The sequence below is a fragment of the Haliotis rufescens genome, unplaced genomic scaffold, assembly GCF_023055435.1.
Source record: "Haliotis rufescens isolate VD_foot unplaced genomic scaffold, xgHalRufe1.0.p SCAF_19, whole genome shotgun sequence".
Lineage (NCBI taxonomy): Eukaryota > Metazoa > Mollusca > Gastropoda > Lepetellida > Haliotidae > Haliotis > Haliotis rufescens.
Window position 1 is genome coordinate 13,399,103 of NW_025963879.1, and position 27,486 is coordinate 13,426,588.

The following is a 27,486-nucleotide window of genomic DNA, read 5'->3' on the forward strand; positions in this document are numbered from 1 at the left end:
TAAGGGAGGTCAATCTACATAGCAAAGACCCAATAAGACAGTGAGACTAAACATTATTTGCTATTCAATACGTTTTGGATTGTATCAAAACTATTCTGCAGCTTATTTTCTGAATAGTGAGTGAGTGAGTTTGGTTTAACGTCCCTTTAAACTTTCTTCCCACATCAAGTTGCTATTCCGTGATATAATTAAAACATTGATCAAAGTGGTGTACCTAACTCACTCACTCATTATATTGGCATTTTATTCTGAGCTGGAACAGCATGATTTTATTATGAACCTGCAAGATCGTCATGACTTGCGTGGAGACAATGTGACCTCATTGGCATGATGCAATATTTTCCCCTGAAAACTGCTCGGTCAGCGCCACATGCATTGTGTATCGAAATCCCATAAAGTGGAGAGGTAAATATAATGTCGTCCGGGGAACATTAATTTCCTCCCGACTTCTACTACAAGTAGATAAGTTAATAACGCATGCAGCGTGATTTTGTTATTTCTAAGATGCACATCCAGAATGATTAATCATTATTATGATTATGATAATTATGATTATGTTAACGGGGTCACGTGCGCGTATTTCTATTTGCGTTTCAGACTTTCCTCATTGGACTTAGAATAAATGTAAAGTTGCTTTTTTCGTCCGAAATGTGCAAAACTGTCGAAAGGACTCCTTGTGACTGAAATTGTTCAAACCACACGTAGGTACATCGGTAGTTACTCGATATTCCAATAGCAACAGTTTGTCAAACATTCTATCTTGTTTAAACGGGCAAAAAGCATTCTTTTAGCATTTCCGACAGTACTGCAGCTGGAACGACCCACTCCTAAATACTTGTCGTAAGAGGCGACTAACGGGAACGGACTAATTTGGTTGATGCGTCGCGTCGTATCCCAATTGCGTAGATCGATGACCATGATGTCAGACCGCCGTCATATAGCTTGACTATTGCTGAGTGCGGCGTTAAACAACAAACAAACAAAACAAATAAGGACGAGCGTTGCAAAATAGCAACTTTAAATTCGCCTGAAGCGTCTTTAAAATACAATGTCGTGGCCATGGTACACTCAATTTTATGACATACCATTTGTTAGTTTTGTTGTTGTTGTTTTTATTTGTTTGTTTGTTTAACACCGCACTCAGAAATATCCCATATATATGATGGGGGCCTGTTAATAATGAGGTCTGAATTAGATAATCCAGTTATTGAAATACTGCCTTCTTGTTATGATAGCTGAAAGCTGGATAGCCATTCCTGTTGTCAACAGGCTTATGTGGTCTTACTTTGGACCTTGCCTGGTTGTAGTTGCGATGTCGCTGAGAGAGACAACAGTAAGGACGAGATAAAGAGGTACCATGACACAGCACAACATTCTGGACACGATAACGGGGTACCATGACACACCACAACATTCAGGACACGATGACAGGATACCACGACACACCACAACATTTAGGACACGATGACAGGATACCATGACACACCACAACATTCTGGACACGGTGACGGGATACCACGACACAGCACAACATTCAGGACACGATGACAGGATACCACGACACACCACAACATTCTGGAGACGATGACGGGATACCACGACACACCACAACATTCAGGACATGATGACGGGATACCACGACACAGCACAACATACAGGACACGATGACAGGATACCACGACACAGCACAACATTCTGGACACGATGACGGGATACCACGACACACCACAACATTCTGGACACGATGACGGGATACCACGACACAGCACAACATTCTGTACACGACGACGGGATACCACGACACACCACAACATTCTGGACATGGTGACGGGATACCACGACACAGCACACTATTCTGGACACGACGACGGGATACCACGACACACCACAACATTCAGGACATGGTGACGGGATACCACGACACAGCACAACATTCAGGACACGATGACAGGATACCACGACACAGCACAACATTCTGGACACGATGACGGGATACCACGACACAGCACAACATTCTGGACACGATGACGGGATACCACGACACAGCACAACATTCTGGACACGACGACGGGATACCACGACACACCACAACATTCAGGACACGATGACGGGATACCACGACACACCACAACATTCTGGACACGATGACGGGATACCACGACACACAACAACATTCAGGACACAATGACGGGGTACCAGACACAGCACAACATTCAGGACACGATGACGGGATACCACGACACAGAACAACATTCAGGACATGGTGACGAGGTACCATGACACGCTACAATATTCCGGACATGATGACGGGGCACCATGACACAGCACAACATTCTGGACACGACGACGGGATACCACGACACACCACAACATTCAGGACACGATGACGGGATACCACGACACACCACAACATTCTGGACACGATGACGGGATACCACGACACACAACAACATTCAGGACACAATGACGGGGTACCAGACACAGCACAACATTCAGGACACGATGACGGGATACCACGACACAGAACAACATTCAGGACATGGTGACGAGGTACCATGACACGCTACAATATTCCGGACATGATGACGGGGCACCATGACACAGCACAACATTCAGGACACGATGACGGGATACCACGACACACCACAACATTCAGGACACGATGACGGGATACCACGACACAGAACAACATTCAGGACATGGTGACGAGGTACCATGACACGCTACAATATTCCGGACATGATGACGGGGCACCATGACACAGCACAACATTCTGGACACGACGACGGGATACCACGACACACCACAACATTCAGGACACGATGACGGGATACCACGACACACCACAACATTCTGGACACGATGACGGGATACCACGACACACAACAACATTCAGGACACAATGACGGGGTACCAGACACAGCACAACATTCTGGACACGATGACGGGATACCACGACACAGAACAACATTCAGGACATGGTGACGAGGTACCATGACACAGCACAACATTCAGGACATGGTGACGAGGTACCACGACACAGAACAACATTCAGGACATAGTGACGAGGTACCATGACACGCTACAATATTCCGGACATGATGACGGGGCACCATGACACAGCACAACATTCAGGACATGATGACGAGGTACCATGACACAGCACAACATTCAGGACATGATGACGGGGCACCATGACACAGCACAACATTCAGGACACGATGACGGGGCACCATGACACAGCACAACATTCAGGACACGATGACGGGGCACCATGACACAGCACAACATTCAGGACACGATGACGGGGCACCATGACACAGCACAACATTCAGGACATGATGACGGGGCACCATGACACAGCACAACATTCAGGACACGATGACGGGGCACCATGACACAGCACAACATACAGGACATGATGACGGGGCACCATGACACAGCACAACATTCAGGACATGATGACGGGGCACCATGACACAGCACAACATTCAGGACATGATGACGGGGCACCATGACACAGCACAACATTCAGGACACGATGACGGGGGACTGTGACACGCCTCAACATATATGATATATTTATGTGTGTGTGTTTTGAATTTATTCTACATTTTTACGTACATGTGTTTGTTGTTGAAATGATAGCGGTCTAACAGTGTGTAGAAAAGTTCAGTTCAGTTTCACCACGTCCTGTGGCATATTCAGCTTCCCTAGCTTACAGCTGACACACAGGATCACCACTCTGTCGCTGTAACAGATGAGTGTGAGTGGTCAGGCCGACGTGATTCATACACACACAAGCTTGCTGGAATTGAGCAATAGACCGAGTCGCTGGGCGATGGAACACTGTTCACAAACATCGCAGATGTACAACGCAATAACATGCTCGAGCATTCTGATTGGATGAAAAATAGAAGCCCCATGATGACTGGCGATACGCATTTGTCGCACGTTGTTTGAATGACTGATACATGCTAGCCTTCCGTCCTTGAATGTATAACGACCAGAAGTCGTTACAGGAAACTGACACTTATCATGTGTATGAATACAGCTGGAGGAATACTAGAAGGAAGTCGATGGGCCCAACGATAGGTAAGATTGTCGCTTTCCAAACACTGTCCTCCTCTTTGCAGAATTATGCAAAATATTTTCTTCTTATATGGTTTTATTTACATAACAATATATTTAACATCGCCATAACGTGGTGGCACGTGGTCCCGTGCACAGCGAACAGGTCATAAAACTTGACTCCTGAGAGTTGCTAGGGCTTCAGCCCTGCCCCACACTGAAACACTTGTAAAGTACATGAGATTGTAATGTGGATGTTAGCCTTCTAGCGCCTCACGGGCAGCTTTTTCTTGTATACTCTCCAGGGAGCTGAGAATGAAAATCGAGTGCTCACTAATCCATTGACTGGGATACTAAACGTGTAGCGCTTTGAGCATGAACTGCTACACGGAGGCTAGCGCATTATAAGTGCACATTATTATTATTATTATTATTGTTATTGTTGTTGTTGTTGTCGTCGTCGTCGTCGTCGTCGTCGTCGTTGTTGTTGATGATATTATTATTATAATTAGTAGTAGTAGTAGTAGTAGTAGTAGTAGTAGTAGTATCGATCGTGGAATGTGCTATTTGTACACTTTCACATGGTCCATGAACAATTTCCTATGATGAATGTACAATCCCTATATGGCCTATGTACAATTTCATATGATCGTTGTACATTTTCAAATGACCGAGGATCAACACCATTGTGGAATGTGACACGCTCTTGTCACTATGTTATGGAATGTCACATACATGTTGTTTTTGTTAAATTCATAGTCAAATCCGCATTGTCGTTGCACAATATAAAACGATTATTGCACTGTGACATGTGCTGGATGTGCAGGCATTCTTTTGTGGAATTTAATGTTACCTTTGCAAGATGACATATGATGGTTGTACTGTCATGAGGTCTTTCGACAACGTTCAAGGCCTTTGAAAATGTCATTAGGCCATTGTATAATCTTCATATAGTTATAAAGTCATAGACAGTATCACAAACATATTCAAACCACTGTGTCCGCGCCACAGCAGTCACAAAAGTATCTGAGGCGGGTGCGGGTGCCGGTGCCTCCGACTTATCTCTGGACAATGGGTCAACTGCAGTCTACCCCAAAGGAATGAGCAATCCTTTAAAGTTTCATAACCACATGTTAGCACCATACTGCAGTCCAACAAAACGGCCGCAATATTGCTCTTCCTCGTTTAAACGTAAATAGGAGTGAGTGAGCGGATTTGTTTTTAAATCCAGCTCCAATACAACATAGGGTTAAGCTTAAATTCGGCACCTTAGAAAAGAAATTAAATGGCAAATGTTTTACACTGTTTTAGACTGCACTCACTTTAAAGTCTAGACTGTAAGGACACACTACTTGTAACAGTGTAAGTAATTTGTTTAGCCGGTTTTAATTACGTCCTTTGCATATATAATTAAGTCCCTTATACGGCTGTATGAGCAAGTTCGTATTGTGAATGTTGTTTTTCGTATGACGTGGATAGTGTGTGATAATTAAGCTGGGGCATGTTTCTTGTGTTGTTAAATAATATTCCGAACGGCTGGTCTTTGAGGGTATTGGTAAGCAGTCAAATTCAAATTAAAGATCCTTGCATCTGCACGACTACATAATATAACACCTGGATAAAGATATAATATATACTATGTCACATACTTTACTCATGTTTAATTATTAGACAAACGCTAAGTGAAAACCTGTAAAATCAGCCTTTTTACAAATATTATCCTTAACAAGTGTTGTCACATGTCCCAAACATGCAATCACTGAAATGAACCAAGTTTAGTTCACATTCGTATGTACATATCTAATAATGTCCTTTAAAATATAATGATATATATATAATTATCATATATGATTATACATATTCCCTGGTTATACATATTCCTTGATTATACATATTCCCTGGTTATACATATTCCTTGATTATAGATATTCCCTTATTATACATATTCCTTGATTATAGATATTCCCTTATTATACATAATTCTTGATTATACATATCCCTGGTTACACATATTTCTTGATTATACATATTCCCTTGTTATACATATTTCTTGATTATACATATTCTCTGGCAAATATTAACCTTGATTATACATATTCTCTGGTTATACATACCCTCATTATACAAATTCGATGGTTATATATGTCTTCTGTTTGTACAGTTTGTTAAATTAAGTATTGACATACCATTATAAATATTATTAATTTTTATTGATTAATCATGTCCTATGATAACAGTAACGTGTGTCTTAATTGTGTTTTGAGGACTCGTCACTAGTGTGTTGAACATTTCATTCTAGTCTCTGAATCACTGGGTCAGCAGTGGGTGACCTTTTTGTATAAGGAAATAGTACGAAACAACCCCATAGTTCTATAAATATTGGACCACACACCAAATGTGTTGAAAAACACTAAAAAACAACTAACATTCTGGAACAATAGTTTTAGAGGTTCGACGTATATTTTTCGAACGGCACCAGACTAGATTTTATGCAAGAGCAGATATATAGTCCAGGTCTTAATTCAAATATTTATTATTTGACAAAGAAATGAACAGAACAACGAAAACAGTATTATGAAACGAATAAAATAAGATGATTGGCAACGACAAGGATATAATACCCTAATTCCCATCCTTAAGTAGGCGTTAAACTCGTTTCTGACTGGATACCATCAATATACGTCGGACCAAATGCAACCTATAAATCAAATTACAGGATTCCGGAGATCCGTGTTTTTTTTGTGTACGAATGGGTTAACGAGTGTAATGTCAATATATAAGGTGTTTCATAAGTTATTTATTTGTCCCAGTGCAATTTCCGTGAATGGACCAGTCGCTAATAGGTAATATGTATTATTTATGATATTTTGGGTTGGTTCCTCGGCAGGATAAAGTCAACGGATAAAAACAGTACCCAGTGAGGGTCATTACGGATAAATATGTAAATGTAAAAGGTAAGGTTGGAAGTTCTGTCCGTGTGAACAAAGCAGCGGGGGATCCGGGATTTTGAAAAAATGGAGGTGCACATAATACCCACCTCTGAACACACACACACATGTACACACAGACACACACGCTCTCGCACGCAAACACACACATACACAGACAAACACAGAAGCACACATACATACATTCATATACACACGCACGCACGCACGCACGCACGCACGCACGCACAGACACACACACACACACACACACACACACACACACACATTCCCTCTGGATCCGCCAGTGCAAACAGACATGGCGTTTCCTTTGCCTATTGGCGATCGAATCACAACTGATATTCGGGGATCTGGACATAATACTGGGACAGTTATTATCATCATTAGAACAATAGTCCAAGATGCCGAAAATCAATGTCTACCAGGGACGTACTTTAGGCCTTTAACAAGCGTTGGCAACATTGGATAAATTGGGGAAGCCATTGAACGGGGAAGCAAGCGGGATCACTTTCCATATCTCTGCTGATAGAAATCTGCGCCTTGGGGCGTCCTCCCGAATTAAATAACGTCGGATTTGGCCGAAATATATCCGAAAATTTACTTCGTTTTTGTTGTTGTCGCAGTTTGGGACGTCTGACTGCATTTCGTAACGTTCCGATAATGTAATGGCAAGCAGACGAAACGGTGTCGTGCCGGGTTAGCGAAAATCCAATTTTCCCTAGTATCAGTAAAGCGAAAACCCAAGTTGGGGTATTTGTCCCACGAAAGCGAGAAATGAGTAATGGCTATAAAATCACCGGATTACCGTAGTTTAGATTAGCGCCCGTGCTGTTCAAACAGAGGAGAGGAGAGGAGAGGAGAGTCGTTTCTTAAGAATACATACATTTGATGGTATATATAAAGATTGCAACTTATTTATTTATGTCCAAAATGGCTAATGCACAAGTTCGAGTGACCATGGTTGATACCGTGCGAGGTGGTCAGCACTTGTTTTATGAGGGATTCAAGTTTCGTTGTAAGAAAACGGTCCGTGAGAAGAAGTATTGGAACTGCGTTGTTGCTGCCTGCAGAGCGTCGGTGATCACTGAAAACGGCATTCTTCAAGCGGCTTTGTAGGTAAGAAAATAATGCACATGATCATGATGATAATAATCTTAAAGACATAGACTCAAAAGACTTTGCTTAACAAACTATTCAGTTATTTATTTTACTTATTATTATTACTTATTTTTAGATACCACAGGTATTTGTCACATGTATGTATTTGTTTATAGTTAATATTAGTTAAAATGCAATTATTTAATTGCAGGTGAACCATACCCACCAACCTATCCAATATGAGATGGAAGTGGAATCTTTCAAGTCCAAGCTCATCCACCGTGCTAAGACGGAAACAACACCGATTCCAACCATATACGGAGATGAGATTTCCAGACTTCGCCGCCACCACGACGTAGTTCCAGACGACCTGCTTAAAGAAATTCCTTCCTTTGCATCCCTGAAGACCATTCTGCACCGACAACGCCACAAGACCCTTCCTAAACTTCCTGCCACCCGACCTGAGATTCATCTTGAAGGACAGTTGACATTGGCCGAAGCAGGAGAACACTGCCTTCATCGCATCGACAACGACATTCTCATCTTCACCACAAGCAAGAATATTGAGCACCTGTGTGCAGCAGATGAAGTGTTTGGTGACGGCACCTTCTCCTCGGCTCCACGACTGTTTGAGCAGATCTACACACTGCATGCTGAATTCCAAGGCCACATGTTCCCGCTTGTGTACTGTCTGCTCCCGAACAAGTCCGAAAATACGTACACCAGGACATTTGAGTACAGAAGGAAGGTCTGGCTACGGACTACAAGAACGATGATGAAGTGCGACGACTGGCGAGAAGAGCCGCAGCCTTGCCTCTGCTTCCCTTGGACAAGGTCGACGACGTCTGGCTCCAAGCCATCGCTGACAGTCCCGCGGGTCCCAAGGTCGCAGCATTCATGGACTACGTCACGACAACGTGGGTGGAAGGATGCCAATTCGGACCTGAGATCTGGAACCATTTTGGTAACCAATGGCATCGCACTAACAATAACGTCGATGGGTGGAATCACAATCTCAACAAACTTGCCAGGAAGAACCATCCGAACATTTATGAAGTTGTTACGCTATTTCAAAGAGAACAATCCAACGTAGAAGTCGCCATTCAACGAATTGGAGCCCACTGGTCAGCACCACCCAGAAAGAGAAGATACCGGCTGATTGACAACCGTCTTCAGGCTCTGAAAGACAATCTCGTAAACAACGTCATCGGCGACGTTGAGTACACAAATCACGTTGGTGACCTGATCCACTTGGAGTGAATGACAAATTTATTATAGAATGTATTTATGTATTTACCATATTAAAAGATATAAGTTATTGTTGTTTTTGTAGAAATTATAATGTACCTCTATGAAATATTAAAGTATTAGAGTTATTAAATTTGTTAAATGTAAAGTACTTTTGTGCAACTATACTATACTTCAGCATCTAATAAATTACTACTGTAAATACGGTATACGCATTTCTGTGTTTTTCTTGTAATTTGAGAGTCCCGGTACAGCAATATCCCGTGTTTACTGTAGCGTGACCAGTCTTACTGTAGCTTCACGAAAGCGAAAAGATTTTAGAATTGATTAAGGCTAGGTTTCGCTCTTCCGGCCCATAACCGACGAACGTGAGGTATCATAGACTAGAGTAGCTTCCCTTTGATAAAAGGCAATTTCTCTGGCGGGCGAACGGATGGGTGTCATAAACTTTATGTACATATGGAAGCTGTATGAAGGAAATCATTCCATTATTTTATAACGGAAACATCATGATATTTCTTCCATACTTCATGTAGTGGTTTTGAAAACAAGGAGTTTGATATTGATCATAGCATTTCAGTTCAATGAGAAAGTGTTAGTTTAAATTAACTGAATCACTTAGCCTTTTATTTGTTTGTTTGTTTGTGTGTTTGTTTGTTTGCACCCAGGAATATTCCAGCTATATGACGATAGACTGTAAATAATGTTTTGTGACTGCCATTGATATACTCCAACAACTTTCATGTATATTTTTTATATTTTCAGATATCTTCCCCCAAAAGAGGTGTAAGCAACAGTGAGATCAGATCCATCAGAACGTGAAAGAATACATTGTCAGCGATGTCGATCCATTCCATCCGTTTGCTCTTCATTGTTTTAGTGACACACTCAACCAGTGGATATCCGAACAGTAGTATCCCTTTGGAGTGGTCAAACATTTGTCAATCCGCCATTAACCTTTCAAACGTAGTCATTTCCTGTCACGTGGGTGTTGACGATACATGGGATTTAGATCACTTCCGGAACTGGTCAGCCATATTGGATAATGACACCCTTGTGTCTCTGGATGTAATGTGTGAAACTAGAGCCAGTATCTGTCTCCCCTGGCCGTACCGAGCCAGACATCTGGACACTCTGAAGATCAGGAATTGCATCAACACGTGCTATTTCTCATACTTCAACCGACCGGAAGTGCTGGATATCCCTGACTCCCTGAGGGTGTTTGAAGGATATGGTATGACGGAACAGTTTAACGCTATGGATATGTTGTCTGTCGACCTGAAGAGTCTCCCTCCTGCATTGGAGTGTGGACCGATGTCCTTAGAGGTATTCATCTACAGGAACACCAAGGCTGACATAATTTACCCCAAAGGTTTTGTGCCGAAAGGGGAGGACGAGGTTACTGACAATATCGTACAAACAGCGCGGGATATAAACAAACTTAAACACGTGTGTAACTATAGAAATATGAAGGTCTATGACGCGAGTCAGAGACAAGACTCATCGTCTGTAGGTATATACGCCACTTTCATCAACTCTCGCTTCCCCAACCTGACAACACTAAACTACTCTTCCACGGAGATACAGGCGTTCCCTTCTATTTTATTATCATGGAAAGGACGCATTGAAAAACTACAAATTTTGGATCTGTCCCATAATAACATCTCCCGTTTTGACCTCAGAGTTCAAAGTTTTGAGGCACCAATCAGAGTTATCAACTTAACGTACAACTCCATTCAAACAATAAAAGAGGCCGAGATCGGATCGTTTCAGTCTTCCGTTGCACAAGTTGTGGACGTGAGACAAAATCCCCTGAGATGCGACTGCGCTATGGCCGACTTCAGTAACTTTCTCAGAAGACATCCGACGCCAAAAGACGCAGGTCTTAGTCTTGACTACGAATATCTTTGGGATCTCACGTGCGTTGATCCAGTCAGTAAAAGAGGAAAACAAATTAGTCAATTCTCAAAGAAAGCGCTTTGCAACCTTGATGTCGTGAATGTGGCGTCCTACCAAGCCTTCGTCGCTGTTTTAGCTGTTGTTGTTGTCATTTTGGTCGCCTTACTCATATTAAGCATCCTTTACAGAGATAATGTTAAATTGCTCATCTCCCGAAGCTGCCGAATCCTGTGTGGCCGGTCCCCCATCAACGAACAAAACATCAATGATGGACGACACAAAGACGAATCCTCAAAATCTACCCAGGAGAAACTTTAGAAAATATCGATATATTTTGAGTGAGTGAGTTAGTATGGTTTTACTCCGCTTAATGCAATATTCCAGCAATTTAACGCAGGGGACACCGGAAAATTGGCTTCACACATTGAACCCATGTGGGGAATCAAACCCGGGTCTTCGGCATGACGAGCCAATGCTTTAACCACGCGCCCAATATATGTTCAATGCTTATAGGTGTGAGCACACATCTACTATTCACTGGAATAGTTGAAACTATTTGTAAGCTTCGTATATTCACTGTTGTAACAAGAGGAAATATTCAGTTAAAACACACACTGTTAGCTCCTGAGACTTAAACTGCCGGGGAAAAGAAAGTATACACTTGAAAATGGATTGTTTAAAGAATTACAAATGTTGTGAAACATTACTAGGCCTAAGACAGTCGCCGAATTACTGCAAACCTACGGTCCAAAACACAACAATGATACCATTAATCTTATCAAATGCATCAGCGTCGAATAACCATTTCTCTTTTATTTCATCTTAGCCAACATCAAACATATGCATGGTGTAAACTTTCTTTTGTCACGCAGTTTTATTCAGACTGATTATAGGATATGTCAGGTATGAAAAACAGCTGTACATTTTCTGTGTTTTATATTTTATGTGTCATTTAATTGGTGTTTTGATGGTGTGTGTGGGAAGGGTTGTGGGGTGTGGCAGGAATGTGTTGCTATAATTCTCTCTGAATTAACTTCGTCTCCTGAAATGGCTTTTTCATACTGTTGGGGCCCAAATATTGGGGTCTTCTTTTTCTTAGCAAATTGGGAAATCTAAATTCTAAAATCGATCCTATCAAGTCACGGATATTTTCATTAGATATTCACATCCATCAAAAAAGAAACTATCCGAATCGTTTAACCGATATATAATATGATCTGCCCTATTCGCTCAATTTATTTTAACTTTTCTTATCGTTATTTGTCTGAGAGTTTTCAGCTTCACTTTCAGCGTTAATCGAGAGCGTTCGGGAATGCGCTAATCTACCTACACCAAATGGTTAACACAATAAAAAGTATTTCAACTCTTCGTATCGTTATCACTTATCTACCGACACCACGTGAGCTAAGAACACGATGCCCTATACACATCCATGCAGGACAATGAACCAAGGCTCTCTCTCTCTCTCTCTCTCTATCTCTCTCTCTCTTTCTCTCTCTCTCTCTCTCTCTCTCTCTCTCTCTCTCTCTCTCTATCTCTCTCTCTCTCTCTCTCTCACACACACACACAAACACTCAGACACACACACAAACAATCACGCACACATATACACAATCACTCACACAAACACTCACATACATGTAAACACAACATTGTCAAGAGATACTGAAAAGAAATTAATACTTATTCAGTGACGGGCGGTGTTTCTATGCCTTATAAAACATCGTGTAGACGTTATCTAACAGTCCAACTGAAACAAGAAGTGAATTGCTGATGTGCAATACTAACTGCCGTGCCATATCCGTATACATATAGGGAAACCTACTGACGGTGTTAACAGTTTTGAATCAAATAAAACAATTAATAGTATTTAACTTTATTAGATAAGGATTTTAACCACATATGGATAAAACGTTCATCTTCAAGTAAACATAGTATGATACCTGTTTTTGAAAAATGCGCATTTCCTTACTTCCCTATATTTCTAACGTACAGCCACGTGCAAGTTATGCCTCCATGAAAAACATGAAATCACACGGGGTAACAATGCAGCGACATCATAGATGAAGGAATGTAATACATGTTTGCGTTAAGCAATACAGGATCGATTTTAAATCGGGAATAAATACATTTTGTATGATATAACGACGTGTTACTATTAGTCCATGAGTCTCGGCTGAATTGTTCACGACAGTACCCAGTGCCCAGCTCAAAGAATGTCATGCCAACAGAGATACTTAAGTAAAGGTCATCTGTATTCTGCATCTCAAGTCATCATGCCCCAGTTTTTGGCGTTGTGAGCTTTACATTAACTTTGTTTCATTATTTATTATTTCCGTTTTATACAAAGACATATTGTCTTTTTCCGAACGCAGGATCTGCCCCGACAATGCTACAATCAATTTACTGTGGATTGATGTTGGCATGCAATGCAACCTTAGGCGTGCAGAAACCTAAGATGATGGGTTCGAGTCCTCCTCCTCTCTCTCTCTCTCTCTCTCTCTCTCTCTCTCTCTCTCTCTCTCTCTCTCTCTCTCTCTCTCTCTCTCACTCTCTCTCTCTCTCTCTCTCTCTCTCTCTCTCTCATCTCACCTACGTTTTTTCTCACACACCACTCCATCTCACCATTCCATCTCACACATGGGTAAACCCTATATCCATCTACCCTGTCGTCAAACTTCAGCGCAATTATTCATATACCACTTCATTTTACAAGCAGGTCCAGTCTGCATCCCTGTCTTCACAATTCCTTGCTGTTATTCAATGAATAAAAGCGACAAAACACTTCCCATAATAATAAGGACTCTCAGCCAAAAATCCATTGTACGATTCCAGTACCAGCATCAGCGACCTGGGAGTCTTTCGACAACTTACACGTTCCTACTGCTGAATGCTAGTTCCTACTGTTCTTACTGTGTTCCGTTGCATCACCAATTCAATGCTAGTGCGACGTTAAATTGTAACTCACTTGCTGTGTTGTTGGAGAATGCCGCTGACATTTGTTAATGCATTCTCTACAGAAAACGTCACTGCCGCTAGCCTAGAAAGACCAAAGTGTAAATACTTTCCAATATTTTGCATGTTCGCTTTCTAGCAATTTTTAATGCTGACTGGTCAGTTGATGCGTCATAAAGTCATTGCGATATGACGTCACCAAATGTCCATGGCGTTGCGTATTGGTACCGTTACTTTATTTCGAAAACAGGCTGACGTCGGTGAAGTTCTCTTTGTTGCGATGACGTAATGCCGACGTTAAATGTAAACTCAGTCACTTCTTCATGTCCTCCCTTAAAATGACAATGAGTATGACAAAGAACATATATATTGTAAATGGGTTGAGACTTATAATATTAGTTCACTCGGGACAAACACTTCCTCTTTGCTCGTGGTTATTCTCGTCATAAGTAAAACACATTTATTTTACTGGCACATATGCTCACATATTAATGTACCTCTTATACATGTGCCCAATGTCTTAAGTGAGACGACATAGCAACAACGTATAAACTACAAGTTGCTGCAACTGTTCCATCCAAATATCAAATAATATTTCCGTATAACTGTTTGTGGAATGCCAACACTATAAAATAGCAAAACTTGTTGGCAGGTTGAATACATAGCTAGATAATAATTCATTAGTGGATCAACCGATTTATTTAACTATGCAAGGAACTACATTAATTGTTTAATACATCATTGTCATAACGGTAACAGCCTTTTGATTGGTCCCTGTCATATATCTCCTGATTCTAACATTTGTCTACATCCTGTTCTAATATAAGTCATCCGGGTCACAGCTGTCAGCAGCAGGACACAAAGGGACGGTTGTCAGTTATGTACGACCGAGCTGCGTTACTGAAGAAGCAATATTAATGTTCAGTTTCATGTTGAATATGTTTACGAAAATACTTATCCTTCACCTGATGTGCTGAACATAGGAATAGATGATGCGTTACTGCGATATAAGAAGGAAATATTAATCTTAAGTTTCATGTTGAATATGTTTACGAAAATACTTATCCTTCATCTGATGTGCTGAATATAGGAATAGGTGATGCGTTACTGCGATATAAGTAGGAAATATTAATGTTCAGTTTCATGCTGAATATGTTTACGAAAATACTTATCCTTCATCTGATGTGCTGTATATACTAATAGGTGATGCGTTACTGCGATATAAGAAGGAAATATTAATGTTCAGTTTCATGTTGAATATGTTTACGAAAATACTTATCCTTCACCTGATGTGCTGAATATAGGAATAGGTGATGCGTTACTGCGTTAGAAGAAGGAAATATTAATGTTCAGTTTCATGTTAAATATGTTTACGAAAATACTTATTCTTCATCTGATGTGCTGAATATAGGAATAGGTAAAGCACTTATATCGCATGTGCTACACAAATTGTGTCCAACAAGTGTGTTTTTAATGAACAATCATTACTTTTTAAAGGTAAATGTCTCTCCTTTGGAATTAGTTGCCGTCACCCTATTAAAAGTCACAGCAATAAAATGGTTAATGTGTTTGAACCAATAAGTCGGAATCGTACAATGGACTCTTTTTTTTGCAGAGATTTAATATGAATATGGAAAGGGTTTTGTCGCTCCTATTAATATGTTACCCGCGCATTCCCTTAAAATATATCGTTGGTTTGGTTTTAAAAATATAAAAAGGCAACGCTAGATAATATATATAGTCTCGATTTTCCGACGAGACATTCCATTGGGCGTAAAAGCAAACTTTCGGTGAAAAGTATATGAATGGATCACTGAAAATCAATGATGACACCAGGTGTTCGCGGAAAGGGTAAGCATGTCTGCCCTTCCGGTACTGGTAGCACCGCTACTAACACAATTTGCATTAAAAAATGTAAATGTTTGTTGCCTGACACAGAACAGCAGTACTCCTGTCATTCCGCCCTTTAAACATATATATTTTCTTGTGGCTTGCATCTAAATTTGTATCGCATCTACAGACTGGACAATGAAATAAGTCAGAGAAGGAAGTAATAGGTACACACGTCATGTTTGCAAAATTCAGATAACCGACCATATTACCTATAATAAAAATACATAATTTGGATAGTTTCATGACTTAATAAAAATGTTACAGGCAATTTTGTCAAATTATGCATTTTCCCATCAATTTATGCAATTTAGACCCCCTGTAAATTCCTGCACACACTTGCAAGCTAACTGCCCATTGGAAATCGTGAGCAGATGCGTCCCTCATGCATTAGAAAAACTTTTAGGTATACAGGAAAAAATGGAAACAAAGATCTTAAATAGCCTCTTTTCCTCTGGCGGCCAACTGACTACGGTGGACGTGTATCATTGTACAGTCTACTGCATGTGTCGTAGCACAATCAGTTGTGTTTTGTGTCATTGCTCAGTCTGTTGTCGTTTATACGTATGCTATTGCACAAGCAGATGTCTATGTGTGTCATTTTATAGGCTCTTTATCTACACATGTAATAGAACAGGATGTAGTTTCTACGTGTATCTGATAACGGGTTCGAATCCCATATTAGCCCATCCGCCATTACGCTCCTTGATCTGAGCTATCCGTGCTTGTTTGTTAAATCTGCAACATACGTCACACTGGTCTCTCCGCTCAGCAAAAGAAAGTATACCGAGTTTGTTTTTTACGTAATTGAAAAAAAAATGTTGCTGAGTTAGATTATGTCTATTTAACAACCCATCCCTGCAACAGTTAAATATGTGTCACAATAGATTGGTTGAATAAAGACTGGGGTAAGAAATGAATGTGCAACCACATGACCTCTACCATGTTTGAAATGATGTACATTTGTGCCATAAAATGCAAATTTATTGAAATTCAAAGATAAGATTTATAAGATACCCATCAGCACTTGTGTATTATATTTTAATTTTTAAACGTGTTAAATCAAATTATTATTTTTTAAATAAAACCATATAAAAAATTCTTTGAGTGCTGGCGTAGCGCCAGTAAAGTTCATTCTTTTTATATACATGTAAGATCACTAACTTAAGATATTTTCAGTTGAAAATCAATAAGATGATAAAATCAACTGAGAGGTATAGTTTCTTTCGCTGGTTTACAACAGAATATTTTCCAAAGCAGCGTTTAGCATAGCTCATTCAAACTCGACACTCATAGTGTATCTAATACGTGAATGGTCGTGGCTCGGAAGTTATTGTCCAATCAAAAACCTAAAATAGCTACAGATAATGTTTATTCTGACAAGCTAATACAAAGAATATTGGTATATAGGATGTACATATAACAAGGGCATTTTATTTCGTAGCGCTGGTAATATTTAAGCTTCGATTGATCCATGTACATTTGAATTAACCAAAGTTAAATTTGCCAAGTGCTGCCATGAATACGGGATAAGCACGGTTACATCACCATCGTGGACTGAATCCCAATACTGCTTTCTTTTGTAATAAGCAAGTTTTGAAAATACATAAAAACAAATGGCTTGATGTTCCGCATGAAAAAAAAGTTAAATAAGGGATAACGTTAAAGACACACAAAGGCCAATATAATCATGATGATAACAGTCATTTATATTGTACAACTATGTATTGTGATCAACGAATATATTATTTTTACATTGTTACAAATCCGCTGACCCTTTGTCCTTGGACAATAAGGGAATAAAGTGAAAGACACACAAAGGCCAATATAATCGTGATGATAACAGTCATTTATATTGTACAACTATGTATAGTGATCAACGAATATATTATTTTTACATTGTTACAAATCCGCTGACCCTTTGTCCTTGGACAATAAGGGATAACGTTAAAGACACACAAAGGCCAATATAATCGTGATGATAACAGTCATTTATATTGTACAACTACGTATTGTGATCAACGAATATATTATTTTTACATTGTTTCAAATCCGCTGACACTTTGTCCTTGGACTAAAACAACAAAACCAAATATAAAACGATAACGCCAGAGAATAAACAGTCTCGATTATCTGCCGGAATATATTCCTTTGGGCGATAGAGGCAACATAGCATTAACAATTGTCAATGGATCACAAAAAATCAGTGATGACATCAGGTGTTCGCGGTGCCCAAGTGTGTTCATGTTCAAGAGATTTGAGTCCAGTTCATCTTTCTATATTTACATTTGAATGAAACATCAATGATATGATTAGATGATTGTGATTTAGTATCTTAACAAAGGTCATACTGTTCTGGGGGCTTTCTACAGATCTTAACGTCGATGTTCTCAGCATTGTTTCCAGGCGGGGGTACGTCTTTTGCGATGGAGGTCTTCTTTTTAGGTTTACTTTTGTCGGTTAATGAATACACGATTCTGTCCCAAAAAAGTTTGTCAGAGATGTGAATGTACGTCCATGTCTGCATGCAACGCCGAAAGTCCGCGTCAAGTTCACTCACAGGGATGTCCTCAAGGAGGACCAGAATCAGATGTTTCTTCTTCTCAATGAGACTCTGGTGGAAGGCGGTGCGGAACTCCATCAAACACCACTCGCTCTCCAGAAACTTCCTAGACAACACCAGGATAGTGTGTCTGCTTGCCTCAACGCTCTGACAAATGTTGTCAGCTATAGCGGCGCCAACTGCAAAGTCTCGCTGATGAAGACATAACCGGAAGTTATTTCCGTCAGGGAAACCACTCTCTAGTCGAGGGAGAAGGGTTTTCACAACCCATGTGGTGTCATGGTGACTGTAGGCCACAAAAGCATCGTATGTCTTATTGCTTGAGTGTTCAAATGACTGACATGGTAGAATAACGTTGCAGCGTGTAAAAGTCAAAATTCTTATTTCCTTTCTATATCGAACACAAAGTATCACGAAAATTAAGAAAATGACCACAGTTACACATATGGCTGATATTTGAGATATGTAGGCTGTCATATCGGTGGAACATAATATCTTCCGTGTGAACTCGCAGATCCTTTTACCTCGAAACTTCTCTGGAGTGACACATTCTAAGTCCCAGAGATATGCATAATCCCTGTTTATACCAGCTTCAGTTGTACTGCTATACTTTTGAAGATACATGCTGAAGTTCCCCATAGCACAGTCACACTGAAAGGGATTGTCTCTCACATTAATCACAACTCCGTCAACTTTTGAAAAAGATTCAATTTCCTTTTCTCCAATTGTACGTATATCATTAAACCTGAGATCTATCATTCCAACATCTTGAGAGAGAAGGCTCGTGTCTCTTAATTCAAAACGGGAGATGTTATTATGAGAAAGGTCCAAAATTTGCAGCTTGTCGAAGTGGCGCCGCCAGACTGCCAGAATTGGGGGAAATACCTGCAACTCAGTATCTGAGAAATTTAGTATTCGAAGTTGGGGGAATCGTGAGTTGACTACACTTGAATAGATAAGGAGAGACGAAGCCCGAATCCGTTGACTTTTATCAAAGACTCTCATATTTTCATATTTGCATACATAACCAAGATCATCCATATTGCGCGTGTTCTTCGTGATCGTGTCAGTAATGTTGAGGTCCTCAAGTTGTGGGTAATCTTCGCTGTCTTCGTCAAATAGGATTTTAAGCTGCTTGTGTCTGTAGATGAAGACTTCCAGATGCATTGGGCCACACACCATAGGAGGCGGTAAACTCTTTATGTCAATGGACAACATATCCAGTAGTTTCCTCTCCTCTGTCACATCATAACCTTCAAATATCTTCAGTGAGTCTTGGATATCCAACACTTCCGGTCGATTGAAGTCCGAGTAGTAGCAAGTATTGGTGCACCTGGTAACCCTCAACGTGTGCAGATACCCCGCTCTGTACGGCCAGGGAAGACAGATTCTTGTTCCATCCTCACAGACTATGTCCAGCGACACTAGGGTGTCCTTATCCAACACAACTGACCAGTTCCGGAAGTGATTGAAGTCCCACACATCCTCAACGTTCACATGACAATATATAGAGATAAATGATATGTTGGTTTTGTCGCTTGATGTCTTGCACATTGCCTTCCATTCATCTGGCATGATCATATTTCTCTTGAACGTTGGAGAGGGGGGACGTTTAAGAGGCATAAGGTCTTTACCATATGCAGTGTCAACTAATGACACACCAAGCATAACCATTGTCCAAAACCTGAAGTATATTCCTGATGACATGGTTAACTCTTTATTAGTTTCACTGCCGCCTTTTAACACAGTCTCTGTATCTCTGCAATTCTTCCTTGGTTATCGGAATCGTCATTTAATGCGAAGAAGAGGGAACGTTGATATCAGTAGCCGGTGTCACCGAGACAACGCTGCAAGGCGCTTCTAGAGGACCCATATATTGTAACGTCTCCTTTTACTCTAAAATGTATAGAAAAGCGAAAAAGTATAAATAGGTTTTACAATTGAAATGCCTCTGATCTAAAATTATATACGTCATAAAAACGAGATGATAATTTTTTAGCCTTCAGGTTTTCATTTCTGAAATAGGGGTCAACCATTTGTTATTCGGGGGTGTGGTTGGGGGTGGGGAATGAAAAATAATAATGCTTCATGCAAATATACTGTGTGGAACTGAGATATTGTCTCTGTTTTTTTCTGTTATATGTTAATACGTATTATAATATTTCAGTTTACAAACAAAAACAATGCAGATTTTGAATGATTTAGATAAAACTTGCTCGAGCTGCCGAGTGGTCGGCGGCTAGTCCAGGCAAAACTTCAATATATAAATGTAATACCTCCAAACTAGTTCTATGGTCAGTAGAGATTAACTATAAGCAATGATAAATATCGATTAAAGTGAAAACCTTTACATATCAACAGCATACTGACCTGTTTCATGGACTGTATATGCTCTAACCTTATAAAGCCTGCAAAGCGTGAGAGTACCGTGTGTTGATCCAACAAGTTTCAGCGTAAACATTTATACGAGTTCGTTGGGTCAGTGTGACGTGAAGAAGCTGGCTAAACAGGATGAACACCTTTGCATTATCATGCAAAACATTTTCCCTCTGTCACAACAGTAAATCATGTGCTTCAAACAGTTGCGTGTGTGGGCTACTGTTGTCCCATCTCTGCCTCGTCAATGTTTTTTCTTTGCATACATCTTCTCAAGAAATTAGATCCATCTAGCTAGAACGAACTGTATATGTTTGACCATAATGGGATGCAAAAATAAGGCGTTTGCTCAACGTACTTGCATCAGCGTTATATATTCTGCTTTATGAGTCCAAGGCGCTGCTATTTGTCAATGTCAGTGTCTCATTCCGAAATAGAACATGAACACAAAAACCTCATAGTACAGCCATAATCATGAATCACAACTTAACAATGAAGTGAAGCATAAGTATCAAGTATAGCATGACATTGCAGTATATCATTGCCATAAATAATAACTTAACAGCCAGGTATAACATTACCCTGAAGTATACCATAACCATCAGGTATAACATAGCCATGACGTATAACAGAACCATGAGGTACAATATAGTCATGAAGTATAGCATACACATAAACATGATTACGGATGATAGCCTGGCATGTCGTGTACCATAACCATGTAGTATATCATAACCATGTAGTATATCGTAACCATGTAGTGTACCATAACCATATAGTATATCATAACTATACTGACGCCCAAAAGAATCTTTACCCGAGTTTGAAATCACTCTTGCTCAAAAACAACAAAACATACATGCATGAAGTAAAGTGTATTGAGAAGATCAATATATCCACATAATCAACACTGAAAATGACAATCATACCGCGACCGAGAATGACGTCGGAGCCCCCCAAAGTTGTGTGTGGTACAAAACTCGAGCTTTCAGAATCATGGACAATAGGCAGAGTACATAAACAATCGCTCACGTTCAATAACAAGTCATTAGTAGCGTGTGTGACCACCAAATGCCTCAATACACGCAAAAACTCTTCGACGCACAGAAAAAGTCAGTCGTCTGATGAGGTCACGTGGGATTTGACGCCATTCTTCTTGGAGGGCCAAGATCAGTTCTTGCCGGTTGGCTGGAGAGTGTGGTCGTTGTCGAACACGACGATCCATCAAGTCCCAGAGGTGATCTATGGGGGACATGTCGGGTGAGCGTGCAGGCCACGGCAGGACGTTGACGTTGTTGGCTGCGAGGAAGTAAGTGACAATTCTGGCTGTATGGGCTCTAGCGTAGTCTTGCTGATAAATGACACCACGTTGCTGCTTTTGGAGAAATGGCAGGACAACTGGACGAAGAATGTTATCCATGTAACGCTGAGCTGTCAAGTTTCCGTGAACAATGACCAGCGGTGTCCTCTCCTGCCCACAGATCCCACCCCACACCATGACACTCCCTCCACCATATGGTACGACCTCCTGCGCGCAATACGCCACCGTTCGTTCACCCCTTCGGCGGTAAACACGTTGTCTTCCATCAGCCCTAAACATACAGAATCGACTTTCGTCAGTGAAGACAACCCTCTGCCAGTCACGTCGTTGCCAGCGTCGTACAGTCCGGGCCCATCTCAATCGCAGACGACGATGTTGCGCTGTCAGTAGCTGTCCTCTGTATGGCCTAAAAGCCCTGATTCAATGAGCCCTGAGTCTCCTGGCCACTGTTTGTCGACTAACCCTGTGACCTAAGCCTGTGTCGCCGATGACGTCACTGTCAGGAATCGATTTCGGAGGTGCAAGGTACGCAAGTACCGGTCATCATTGGGCGTGGTCACCCAGGGTCTGCCTTTTCTTGGCCTGTCAGCGGTCCGCCGTGTCTGTCTGTAACGTTGCATCAAGTTGGTAACGGCAACACGGGAGCAACCGAAGGTTCGTGCAATATGGGCGTGGGTGGCTCCCATCTGTACCATACCCGTTCACGTTGTTCGACTGTGAGTCGTGGCATTTCTTTTGTGTTTTTTATCACTCTGGATGTCTGACTTGCCGTTGCAATCGTTTTATACCCTTACCCGCACGTGCATTTGCAGTTGTCCGTGGTGAACGTGTTTTTCACTTTTTCGCGTGTTATCTCGCAAACATGTAACAGACGATTAACATTTTCTGCATACACTATTGTTGTATTTAGGTTATGTGTTTGAGATAGACTTCATCGAAAAAAAATTTGTACTTTGTCTGAAATTTATATTTTCAGTTGGTAAAGTTTCTTTTGGACGTCAGTTGATGTATTGTACCATAACCATGTAGTATATCGTAACCATGTCGTATACCATAACCATGTAGTATATTGTAACCATGCAGTATATCATAACCATGTAGTATATCACAACTATGTAGTATATCGTAACCATGTAGTATACAATAACCATGTAGTATATCATAACTATGTATTGTACCATAACTATGTAGTATATCATAACTATGTATTGTACCATAACCATGTAGTATATCATAACCATGTAGTATATCATAACCATGTAGTATATCGTAACCATGTCGTATACAATAACCATGTAGTATATCATAACCATGTAGTGTACCATAACCATGTAGTATATCATAACTATGTATTGTACCATAACCATGTAGTATAGCATAACCATGAAGTATATCATAACCATGTAGTATATCATAACTATGTAGTATATCGTAACCATGTATTGTACCATAACCATGTAGTATATCGTAACTATGTATTGTACCATAACCATGTAGTATATAATAACTATGTATTGTACCATAACCATGTAGAATAGCATAACCATGTAGTGTACCATAACCATGTAGTATATCGTAACCATGTAGTGTACCATAACCATGTAGTGTATTGTAACCATGAAGTATATCACAGACATGTAGAATATTATAACCATAATGTAAATAATAGCCATGTAGTATACCATAATCAGGTTGAATATCATAACAATGTAGTACATCATAACCATAAAGTATATCATAGCCATGTAGTATATCATAAGTACGTAGTATATATCATGTACCATATCATAACCACAACCATAGCACAGCCATGTCGTATATCACAATCATGTAGTGTATCCTACCTACCTAGTACATGTATATCGTAAACATGTAGTATATCATTGCAATGTAAATCATTTTAACGTTGTAGTATATCATACCCATATAGTGTAACATAACCTTGAAGCATATCATGTGCATGTGGTATAGCATAACTACATAGTATATCATAACCTTAAATTATATCATAGCCATGTGGTATATCATAACTATCTAGCGTATTATAACCATGTTGTATATAGTAACTAAATAGTTTATGATAACCGTGTCGTGTAGCATAACAATGTAGTATATCATAACCATTTAGAATATCATATCATATGATGTTTATCGTTACCATGTAGTATATCATAACCATGGTTTCGTTCGTCAAATACCAGAACTATTCACTCGTTTCATAAAATCGGTATTACACGGGAGCTCGTTTAGTATTCTGTATGTATAATTTATCATAACCATGCAGTATATCTATAACTATGCAGTACATCATATCCATGTAGTATAACATAAACATGAAGTATATCATAACCATGTAATTTATCATAACCATGAAGTATATCATAAACACAGGATTAAGTGAGGTGAAATGGGTTTTGACGTCGTGTCCAAGATTATTTCACTTGTATAGCCACGTGCATGTATGTACATGTGAGTGTAGCTGCTTGTACTAGACCGGCCGTATGATGGTTTTCAGTGCCTGCCCAGTGAGATAAGATGCCAGATGTTATCGTCGATATCACACAGAAGGTTGTATAATCAGAACCCGGGAGATCCGTTATCATACTGAAATGGCTTATTACTTTTTATTGAGATTGCTAGAGAAAGGCCAAGGAATGATAAGGCTCTATATATTGGCTCACGAGGTCTGCAAAATTATTGAAATGTGCACAAATTTGAATTCGTTATAAACGTTATCTAGGAAATTAGAATTTCACAACACTTGCATTTCTTGGACCTTAAACAGCACCAAATGTTAAAGGCAAGGTTAACGAATATTGAAAAGGCTTTGACCCAAGCTAATGGTCTTAGGAAATGTAATTCAAGACAGTACACACATATGGTACAAAATATATTTTGTGACACGGACTTGGGTCATACAAAGATTTCTCTTGAAAGTAGAACAATGTGCCCTTTTTCTGTGATAATCTATGTAATCACTGTAGATAGCATCATCCCGGAAGTCGCCATGGCCTTGCTTTCTACAGTGAATACATAGTTGTTTAATACTATGAAGGATGAACCTCCTTGCATGTGGCCATGTTTTGTCATAAATTTCACAGTCAAAGATTGCCAGACTGTGTGGACTGTTCACGCGCAGGTAACCTTATGCAGAAAGCGGAAGTCCCGAAAAGCACTAGTTGATGTTTCTTAACTTTTTCAGGTCTTCTTAGTTTTCTCGGATTCGATAGTCGCGTATAATGATAATTCTCTAACATGTTGAATAGTTACGTATTTTCCATGTTACAGCTGGTTTTATCATCATTGTTTGCAAACATTGGTATGTTACATTTTCCAGCGGCATAAATGCTGCCGATGTTATGGTAACAATGGACTATAAAACACTTTCCGTTTCTGACAATGCACCAGAGTGAAGTCAGTCGCTGACAGTGGTCAAGTTATGACATGTTCCCTCTTAAATCCTTGTTTTAAAGTTATACTTATCTAGTATGATTTGTATCTTGATAACGTCTCACCTTTCAACTTAATCATCGTGCACCATCAACTGAAGTATATTTGCATTTGTCACACATGCCTTACGCAGAAGGGACAAAACTTACAGGCCAAACAATGGCGACAGTAAATTCAAAATCTTTATTCCACGTAACTGTAAGTCATGGTCAGTGGGAATTCAATGGAAATCTAGAAAGTAGTTTCGTCTATTAGCCGAACCTTTATAACATAAAACTTAACTCATTATGTCTTTTAACATATTTTATTCAGTGAACCTAATAGTGCTCGTCAGGAACATAAATGTGTATAACTTTATCACAACATGTGCTGGGCCCTGTTCCACAAAGCGATCGTAGCGCTAAGATGATCCTAACTTCCATACTTTAACATAGGCTTACAACAGTCGTAGCGCTACGATCGCTTTGTGGAACGGGTCCCTGGAGATTACAAGAGCTCATTTCTCTTGAGAACACCCGGCTCATGAACTCAAAGATTCTGATATTGGCAGTAATGAAGGTACAAAACAAGAGTTAATGGTCTACTGTACGTCATTTCAGCATTGTTATTGTAGGATTGAGTTGAAAAAAATGTTTATTCATAAGGTAGACAAAGGTAACAAAAACTGAACTTCAAAATGGCCGTCATTTGTGATTTATTGTTAGGATATTTTTTTAAAACATGCTCAAAAACAAAAATGCTCTAATGATAAGACGGTCATGGTACAACAATGTTGAATCGTGTTAACGTCAGAATCCTTATTTCTTTCCTATATCTTACCATTCGTATTATGAAAACAGCCAAAATCATCATGATTAAACATATGGCTCATAGATATTAGAGATACGTAAGCTGCCATATCAGTGGAACATAGCAAATTCCGTGTGATCCTTTTACCTCGAAACTTCTCTGGGGTGAAACATTTTAAGTCCCAGAGATATGCATACTTCCTGTTTATACCAGCTTCAGTTGTACTGCTATACTTTTGAAGATACATGCTGAAATTCCCCATACCACAGTCACACTGAAAGGGATTGTCGCCTACATTAATCAAGACTCCTTCAACTTTTGAAAAAGACGTCACTTCATTTTCTCTAATTGTACGTATATCATTAAACCTTAGATCTATCATGGCTCATGTCTCTTAATTCAAAACGGCATTCTTGCTCCACCCTCACAAACTAAATCCAGCGACACAAGGGTGTCATTATTCAACACAACTGACCAGTTCCGGGAGAGATTTAAGTCCCATACACCCTCAACGTACACGAGAAAATGGTGATAAACGATTTGTTGGTTTTCTCGTTTGAGTTCTTGCACATTGCCTTCCATTCATCTGACATGATCATACATGTATTTCTACCGATCGTAGGAGAGGGAAGGATTTCAAATAATTTAGGTCAAAGGTTTTCACCAGCTTCTATAGTAATTAAAGACACAGTTATGATACCATTTGTCCAAATAGGTGATGACATGACGATTTTTTAACATATATTTTCATAAAATATATTTGATCACAGTCGTCTTTCCAACTGTAATTAGTGTGGGTCTGTCCGTACCGTCGATCCAATGTGAAGAAAGCTGGTGTTTACACAGACCACCCTCTGCGAGGACCCTTGAAGATCCGG

General features: G+C 40.0%; 2 protein-coding genes across 2 annotated transcripts; one reads left to right on the forward strand and one right to left on the reverse strand.

The window, feature by feature from the left end:
• The first annotated feature begins 3,507 nt into the window (after nt 1–3,507).
• Nucleotides 3,508–12,630, forward strand: LOC124130053 (toll-like receptor 8). The gene is made up of 2 exons (XM_046493382.2): nt 3,508–4,095; nt 10,131–12,630. The coding sequence occupies exon 2, from the start codon at nt 10,206–10,208 to the stop codon at nt 11,580–11,582; it is 1,377 nt and encodes a 458-aa protein (XP_046349338.2). The 5' UTR covers nt 3,508–4,095; nt 10,131–10,205; the 3' UTR covers nt 11,583–12,630.
• A 4,844-nt stretch (nt 12,631–17,474) lies between these two features.
• LOC124138885 (toll-like receptor 6) lies at nt 17,475–21,255 on the reverse strand. The gene is made up of 2 exons (XM_046505772.2): nt 21,043–21,255; nt 17,475–20,568 (listed from the first exon to the last, which is right to left on the reverse strand). The coding sequence occupies exon 2, from the start codon at nt 20,377–20,379 to the stop codon at nt 18,445–18,447; it is 1,935 nt and encodes a 644-aa protein (XP_046361728.2). The 5' UTR covers nt 20,380–20,568; nt 21,043–21,255; the 3' UTR covers nt 17,475–18,444.
• Between the last annotated feature and the right edge of the window lie 6,231 nt (nt 21,256–27,486).